This window comes from Carassius auratus, unplaced genomic scaffold (assembly GCF_003368295.1).
Source record: "Carassius auratus strain Wakin unplaced genomic scaffold, ASM336829v1 scaf_tig00017499, whole genome shotgun sequence".
In the NCBI taxonomy this organism is placed as follows: Eukaryota; Metazoa; Chordata; class Actinopteri; order Cypriniformes; family Cyprinidae; genus Carassius; species Carassius auratus.
Genome location: NW_020524791.1, coordinates 259,036 through 267,750, shown reverse-complemented (window position 1 = coordinate 267,750; position 8,715 = coordinate 259,036). Strand labels below are relative to the sequence as shown.

The following is an 8,715-nucleotide window of genomic DNA, read 5'->3' as shown; positions in this document are numbered from 1 at the left end:
AAGCACTTCAAAAAGAGTATAGAAGCAGTTATCAGCCTTTCAAGATCAGAAGGAAAGAGTATAGTGTGGGAAAAAGTTATTAAAGAATGGCAACAAAGGTGGGATCAAGAACAAAAAGGAAGACATTTATACTCAATTAAAAAAAAAAAAAAAAGAGTTGGTACTGTGGAAAGTAAGGTAGGAAACAGAAGAGAAGAGACTATTGTAACCAGATTAAGAATAGGGCATAATAAATTAAATAGCACTCTTCATATAATGGGGAAACATCCTACTGGGTTTTGTGATCAGTGCCAAATACCAGAGACTGTACATGTGCTTATTAATTGTTCAAAATATGGATTACAGAGGGTAGATATGATAAAAGACATGGGAAAAAATAGGACTAACAGGACATGGAGTAACGAGTATAATGGACTGCAGTAGGAGTGAAATACTTGATTCGTTTTCTGACTAAAACAGGACTACTTGCAAGAATATGATGACTAAAGTATATGGGAAATAACTAGAACCAGAAGATGGCAGTAATGCAACGTCAAGGATGCAAGCTGCCGTTAAAACCCAAAGAAGAAGAAGAAGAAGAAGATAGTGCACTGTATAGTGGATAGGGAGCGGTTTCGGACACGGTAAGACGGAAGGTGGTTTACTTTGCTGGCGTTCAACTTCCTACTTTTTAACATGACGTTATTTGTTAAACTTAAAACACGTAAGTCCCTCTTCATATATATATATATATCCATCTTGTATGTCTGTGTCCTATATGCAATCTGTTTATTACTAAATGTCTAAAACTGAACTAACCAAAAACGTATAATGTTAGTCAGTTTGCTAATGATGCTAAACTGTTAGCCAATAGCCAATGAGTCAGCAAATTGTCATGTTTTATCAGTAGGACTGTTTATATAATTATTGTTTTAGAAATTGGTTTATAATTACGGCCAGTGAGACCATTAGCGTTAGTTGGAGACAAAAAAAAAAAATTGTGTCTATTTAAGCTTTCAATTTACTTTCTGAAAGTTTCAGTGAACTTTCATCTGAGGTTTAACAGGAATTCATTTATTTAAAGTTTATTTTATTATTTAATAAACAACCAGATGTTTGCTTTTGTATATTTGGCATTACAAAAGTACTTATACGCATAATATTCAGTAAAGAAAATGTGTTCTACTGCTGTAATTAAAACTATATTGAATCTGAAGAGACTGCTGTAAAAGCTTAAAAGTTTCCTTATAAATACTTGTTATTTTTATTTGGGGTTGTTTTTTTCCCCCAAATACATAGTTCTGTTGTTTTCCATATATAAAAATACTGGCTGATTGCTGACAATCAGGGTCAGTCACAGTTATGCTTGGTCATTATAATGATGTGCATATATCAGGATTTTATTATATTATTTTGATATTCAAAAATGTCATGCATTTGGTGCATTTTAACTTTGCAAATTGTTTACGCAAACAGGAAATGTAAATAATAAAAAGCATTTATGTAAAAAGTACCAAGCTACCATATATTCAGATATTTTGTGTTTCACATCAGGTGGACTAATCGTGGTTTTTATGGTGATGACGATATGTAGATTTTCAAGTGAGTACTAGAATTCTACAATGTTTTTAATGTCAGGAGGATTTTATTAAAAAAACATTAATATAGAATTTTTAATATCCCCAGGTTCTCCTCCTCTACAGAAGAGGTCCAGCAATTGCCGGTGTTCTCTGTCTTGTGCTGAATTACCTGAGATTTCAAAAAACGACCGCATTGAAGTTCATGTGCAAGATCAATCAAGAGTAATTTATAATAAAGAACAAGAAGTCTCTAGTTTATTTAATGAAGGACATTGTTCTGTGGTCGTGCCAGAATGTTTACAAGAGGACAAAAAGTTCGAACTTAGAATATATGGTCAGAGGAAACAGCCAATCTATGAAAAAATGGATTTAAAGCCTGGTAAGGTCATATTTGATCTAAGGAATGTTTTAAAGAATTGGTTCACTCAATTTAACTTGATCATTTATCCCCATTCCATTCCAATAAAGTCTTTTTTATTTCTTTTGAGACCGAAAAGGAAAATCAGGATGTGCTTAAACAGCTTTTCTATAAAGTAAAAGCAGATGCATGTTTTTTTTTTAAATACCAGTATGGGAAAAATATCATAAAATAGTCCATGTAACAAGTGAGATGAATTTTCATTTGCCTGAAGTCATATGACAGCTCTGTGTGAAGAAGAGAAAGTCAACACTGACTGACAATCTTGCTCTCTGCTGTTGCTTTCACACTCCTGGTCACATTTTTTAAACTGTCACATGACATGAGAACCAGTAATTTGAATAGCCTGACTGGGATTAAATATTTTTTGGAATTAGATTTTTTGGGGGTGAACTATTCCTTTAAGGTAATTTAAAAGTTAATTAAATTATCCTACTGAATAAATAATTGTTACTCTCAAATTTTCCACAGTGTGTAAAACAGAGGAACCACCAGAAAAGAACAGTAAGTAATTTAAGAAGGACCAATTCTTGAGCTAAATACACAAAATAATAATAGTAAATTAAAAAAATTCTCACATTGAAAAATAAACAGATATTTGGAGTAATTCGTGCAAAGATGATTTTTGATGTTGCTGATTTTTGAGTAAATTATTTTACTAATTTATTTCAGTCATCACTACTAGTGCTAAAGTAAAGGGCATCATTCAAATGATTCCTGAAATTATATGCATTAAGGAAAGGTTTACTGCTATAAGACTTAATGACCTTGTCTTTGTGCTTGATTACGAGAGCATGCATTTAAAATATTTTCAGACAAGCTGACAGACGGAGAGGATAAACCTGATCCCGTCCCGTCAGAGATCAAAGGTGAGAGCAGAAATCATGTGTGTCTCCCTCTCTCACATCTTTGACAAGGTAAACAGAGAAAATAACACATCAACATGCATTTGGCTTGCATCCCGGTGTATTTTAGGTGAAGCATCCATTTGAAAAAAAAAAAATTGCGTCATATCACGTCCCGGTGTATACAGTGATGCAACAATGCATGCTGAAATTGTTGCGTGGCTACATAAAAGTTTAAGCATATGTGATGCATTGCCGCAATTGGTCTGACTGGTGCGTGAGAAAAACGAGGGTGCATGGGGGGTTCTTTTTTTTTAGGCTATACTCTCTTGCAACTGAACATATGTTTACTACTTAAAAACCATCAAAGCTAAACATCATATCTAGTCAAACTGCATCATGACATCGCTACAAATACAGTATAGGATTAAAATCAGCAAACATCAATGTAAAGGTTTAGGCTACGTTACCTTGTTTCAGGGACGCTTGGTGAAACAGGAAGTAGTGGATGTTTTCGGTTCAGATGCTGAATCACTGAAGTCGTACTGCTGTGGAATGCCAAGTCTACTTGGCAGTAGACACATTGCACATTGTGCTCTTCTTTAAGAATGTAATGATACCAAACTTTAGACATTCTCTGCCGTTTATGGACATCTTTACTCTTCGCATCAACTAAATTCAAAATGTATCACGCGCTATGGTGTGCTTCCTGAACATAGAATCCGTTTCAGCCCTATGTCACTATGCTGAATAAACAGCTTTTTAGAAGACAGGCTAGCGATTCATTAAATGAGCCAGTCTTCAACAGATTTTACACTAAACAATACTTTTTTGGATTGAACTATTTAGCGTTTACCACAAAAAAAAATGCTGTTTTATAAGAGAAGTCACTAACGTTTTGTGACAGGTGGGATTCAGCTCAGCACTTCTCATTCAGTCATGAGTGTCATACAACTCTGACTGAAATTTAATGACATCAAGGCTGTAATGTGATTGGTTATGAAAGGACAAGTGATCCAAGTTAGCGTTATGCTTTCTCCAGTACTAATACAGACCCTCTAATCTCACTATAGTAAGATTATCTCTGGTTATAGTTGCGCCGCCTCTACTAGGCCTACTGCTAAAAAACTTTTTCGTTCCGCGTTGCCCCATCAAGCTCTCACTGGATCCACTCCACAATCAACAGCGATCAACAGAATGTCTGTACTTCCTCAACAGACCACGAAACAGCCACGTTTTGGTTGTTAATAAAAGGTGTGCTCGTTCAAAACCATTGTGTTCGATCCTTCACTGGCTGTGCTGATCTAAATCTAGCGTTTCTGCGATGTCTGTGTAAATTCAGTGATGCAGGTAGTGATGATTCTCTCCGGCCAATCTGTGATCAGGAGAGCTTACACGTCACGTTTTGGTAACAAGATGCAGAAAATATAAGGACATCAACTTCGTGAGACCTTTAAGACAGGACGTCAGGATTTTTTGAGATTTTGCATTTCCTTTTGTTAATTGGCATATATATTTTGTGTGTCATCAGTGTAACAATAAAATGATATCCCATGTTTTGCAAAGGATATCACATAAAGGAATCATATGTAAAGAGAATTAGATTAGAGCTAAAATGGATCCATGCAGAACTCCGCAAGCAAGATGCGTTGTGGAAGAAGTGAAATGATCAAAGTTAACCGAAAAAGAATGGTTAGTCAAATAAGACGTACACCATTTTACATAATTTCCCTGCAGACTGATACGGTGTTCTTAACGGGAAATAAGAATACAGTGACTAATAGTATCAAACGCTGCTGATAGATCGAGAAGTAGAAGAACCACAGAATCGCCCGAGTCGATCGACAGATAGATATCATTTAAAACTTAGAGCGGTTTCGGTGCTGTGCTGGATTCTAAAGCCTAAATACAGTGTTTATTAATTCAGTATCAATAAGCAATAATAAGGCTAGAGTACAAGTAACTTACAAGTATTAAGCAACTGCAGTTTTTACATGTAGATATCAAGGAGAACAGCACCCATATTCACAGGACATGTGTTTGCAGTCAAATCAAGTGAATATATGCATATATAAGCTGAAATGTGATGCAGTAATTCATGCAAAAATGTTTTTTTCCCCTACCTGTGTTTATTTCAGTCTCCAGTGGAGCTGAGAGGATCTCCTTCAACACGTTCCTAAACCTGCTGATCATGGTCTTTTTTTTTTTCCTTTTTCCTGCCAAAGAATTGGTGCCTTTTTTTGACATCGAACGCACTACTCTACACTGGAATGAAATTATTGTTTTAGACCAGACCAAGAGATGACTCACTACAAAAAAAAAAAAAAAAAAAAAAAAAAAAAGCACTTTTCTCAGACTTTTTGGAAATTTGTTCTTATACAGTCTACTGGAAGCTCTTGCAAACTCGCACTTTTGGTTCATCATTTAGACGAACCATGTCACTTAATTTAAAATGTGTTCTGGATAAAGATGATGCCAAATAATTTGCTGCTGATAATCTTAATGTAACTGTCCTGAATTGTGTGTTGGTTAACCAATGTTTTTATTTAAAAGTCAGTTTTGGCAGCTCGATCACGGCAGCTCTAGATGCAAGTGCCATTCTGTTTTGAGGTTTACAAACAAACTGAACTTTAAGGACCAAACAATCGAATCTACTGTGAAAACATTTGAATGTTTTTATTCCAAATTATGTTTTTTTTTTCTATGTGCTCATTCATGTTGCACTAAATTAATGGAGTACAATATGTGAGCACAGTGGCCTTGAGATTTTGTATTTCTTGTCTTTCTTAAACTATGCATCAGATCATTGTACTGTAAACAACTTCTGATCTGTGATGAAAACCCTATTGATGTGATGAATGTTAAAAGTACTATGGTACTGTACTACTAGATCCTCATTTGTCATTAAATTTGATCAATTGTTTTGCATTGCCATAAATGCTTAATATTTGACTACAACACACATAAAACAAATCCAGCAATTTGTGTATTTTCCTTATGTGACCAGGGGCGTAGCACCAAATTTTGGGCCCTGGGTACAAACCATCTTGCTGGGCCCCCTTACCAAATACCATAGTGATACCAATGGGAGGGATATTTTGAAGAAAGTCGGTAACCAAACGACTGATGGACCCCATTGACTTCCATAGTAGGAAAAAAAATACTATGGAAGTCAATGAGGACCAGCAACTGTTTAATTGCCAACCTTCTTTAAATTATCTTCTTTTGTGTTTAGCAGGAGAAAGGAAACCATACAGGTTTGGAACAACTTGAGGGAGAGTAAATGATGACAGAATTTTCATTTTTGGGTGAACTGCCCCTTTAAAGTTTAAATGTGTACAATAACAATGTACCCATTTTGCTTATTTCCTCTTAACACTTAATTACTAATTACTAAGTGTTAAAACAGGCAATTCCGCTAAAAGCTCACCTTGTCTCACTGTCACATCCACCTCACTGTCACTGCTTTCACCTGGCCATGATGAGGGGCCTGCTGCTGCAGGGTCTGAAACTGAAATATATGGCTTCAAATGGTTGCTAAAATATCCTTTATTGTCATAATACCTTTTTTAAAGTGTAGGCTAAGTACAAGTTAATTGCTGATTATTTGTCTGTTTAAAATAAATGCAGACTATAGAATCACAGGGTACACCACCGAACTAGAAATTCAGTCTTTACGTTTAAAAATAAGTAATTTTCAATCATTAAGATGTGCATTAAACTGATAACAATCCTGAGCGTGCGCGAGCTAATTTGCATAACAATGCGGTAAAATAGGCGCTAACGATCTGTGTTTTCGCGGGTGTTAGATTTTGACAATGGAGGGAAATATACAGTGTTTTCATGTAAACTTCTGACTCTGGGGAGAACTCCTCCAAGAGTAACGTTAGATATTTATGTTAAAACAATGTCAATGCTCGATTATGCATTTGGAGCTCACCTTTCTTTTCAAAAAACTGAGTGAGCAACTGCTTGCCCTCATTTGCCTTTCTCTCTTTAATCTTCGTTTCTTTTCGTTTTTGAGCCCCTGATTTTCCTTTCTTAAGGAAAGACATGACTCTTCCCCTGTCTTCTTAGTTCATATCACGGCTAACTCCAGCTCCTGTCTTATTTTACTGTCTATGCTCCTGTCTCATTAACTGATTCACCGCTGGTCCGCAGCTGAAGCACCTGAACTGCGGGTCGTACCATTTACATTGATTCGAGAGGGGTGGTGGGGCCCTGCACAGAATGAAAATGACTTTGTTACACCAAACCAGTGCCTAACTACAAGTTTAGTTTTGCACAGGAACTTTTTCATTTGTACATAAATGCTATACAAATGTTAGTGCATGTATATGTATATATAGAAAACTGACTTTTAAGGCCCCCCCCCCTTCCTCGGGCCCTGGGTACTCGGTACCCTTTACCCCCCCAGTCCGACGCCCCTGTATGTGACTGCACATAAAAGTCTGAAGCATAAGTGATCAAAAGCAGTGATTGGAAATGAGCGACACCTGCTCACACTCACCGGTCTTGAGTCCCACGGAAGAGATCGGAAGGAGTGTAATGGAGTAAAAACGTAATCATCACGGGAAGGAGGAGGCGGGAACCGGCGGACATTCAAATGAAAACTTTCATTATAAAAATAAACACAAAACAGCGCAACAGACCCTCGCTGACGACTGTCGCGCACAAACCAAACACAATATAAACCCAGGCCTGGTCCCCTCTCGTCCTTCACAGTCGTCGCTCCTCTTTTGTATCCTTCTGATCTCCTCCGTGGTTCTCGAGACTGGTGAGTGTTGCAGGTGTGGCTCATTTCCAATCACTCCACCGGCCTCACTCCGTTCCCACGGCTCTCGGCCCCGCCCCACTCGTCACATTGACATTTAAAGGCATTAGAGAAAAATAAAGTTTATTATTAATATTATTATTATTATTATTATTATTTAATCATTTAACCTTATAAGGTGCCAAAAATAACTTATTTCTGTACTCATGCTCTGTGTGAGAAGCAGCTTTTGTTATTTCTGAGATGGTGAGGTGTTCCATGTTTCAGGAGGTAGGGGCTTTGTGTGGGGTTTCAGAGGAGGATGGGGTGATTTGAGTTCAGGGCTCTAACAGCTTGGGGGAAAAGCTGTTGAGCAGTCTGACGGAGCAGGCTCTGATGCTCTGGAACCATCTTTCTCAAGTCCATCACAACCTCATTTGTCTTCTCCACATTGAGGGACAGGTTGTTAGTGCAACACCAATCAGCCAGTTGTGCTACTTCCTCTCTTTAGTGCGTTTCTTCGTTGTTGCTGATGAGACCTAACACCGTAGTGTCATACGCAAACTTCATGATGTGGTTGGTTGGCAGTGTAGTCGTGGGTCAGCAGTGTGAAGAGTAGCGGGCTGAGTACACAGCATTGTGGGGCACCTGTGCTCAGTGTGGTAGTGCTTGAGGTGTTGCGGCCGACACGGACTGCTCTGGTCCCCTCCCTGCTTACCGTGGTGATGAGATGCATAGCAGATTGTCATCACTCAATGGCTGGATGTCTAAGTGGTGCCAACAGAATAACATGGGTTTCATAGACAAGCTTTTGGGGCAGACCTGGCCTGATAAAAATAGATGGTCTTCATCCCTCCTGGGGTGGTGCATTCTTCTCTCTAGAAATATGGCTTATACTTGACTAACTGGGGCCCAGGTCAGGAAGCAGACAGACTGGCTAAACCGACCGTCTGCTAGCTGCCTCCCGTCACAGAGGTCAGATAATTCTCAGCACATAGAGACTCTTTCACCTAGATATCACACTATAGAGACAGTGTCTGTTCCCCGAACTAGAAAATACAAAAAAAAAACCAAACCAAGTTAAGAGTAACAATTTAATTGAGGTTCAACAAATAAAAAACAGATGCAATACGGATAAAC

The 8,715-nt window shown here is 37.7% G+C and overlaps 1 protein-coding gene across 1 annotated transcript; it reads left to right on the top strand.

Annotated features, from left to right (window-relative positions):
• Nucleotides 1-629: 629 nt before the first annotated feature.
• On the top strand, nt 630-5,145 carry LOC113075715 (uncharacterized). The gene is made up of 6 exons (XM_026248407.1): nt 630-703; nt 1,534-1,581; nt 1,666-1,938; nt 2,449-2,481; nt 2,793-2,846; nt 4,961-5,145. The coding sequence occupies exons 1-6, from the start codon at nt 676-678 to the stop codon at nt 5,125-5,127; spliced, it is 603 nt and encodes a 200-aa protein (XP_026104192.1). The 5' UTR covers nt 630-675; the 3' UTR covers nt 5,128-5,145.
• The last annotated feature ends 3,570 nt before the right edge of the window (nt 5,146-8,715 follow it).

What these genes read in the sequence shown, in the direction of transcription:
- LOC113075715 (XM_026248407.1), top strand. Translation starts at nt 676, where the DNA reads ATGACGTTATTTGTTAAACTTAAAACAC. An exon ending in AAAAATGGATTTAAAGCCTG is followed by an intron (nt 1,939 to 2,448) that starts GTAAGGTCATAT and finishes AATTTTCCACAG; the next exon opens with TGTGTAAAACAGAGGAACCA. An exon ending in CGTCCCGTCAGAGATCAAAG is followed by an intron (nt 2,847 to 4,960) that starts GTGAGAGCAGAA and finishes TGTTTATTTCAG; the next exon opens with TCTCCAGTGGAGCTGAGAGG.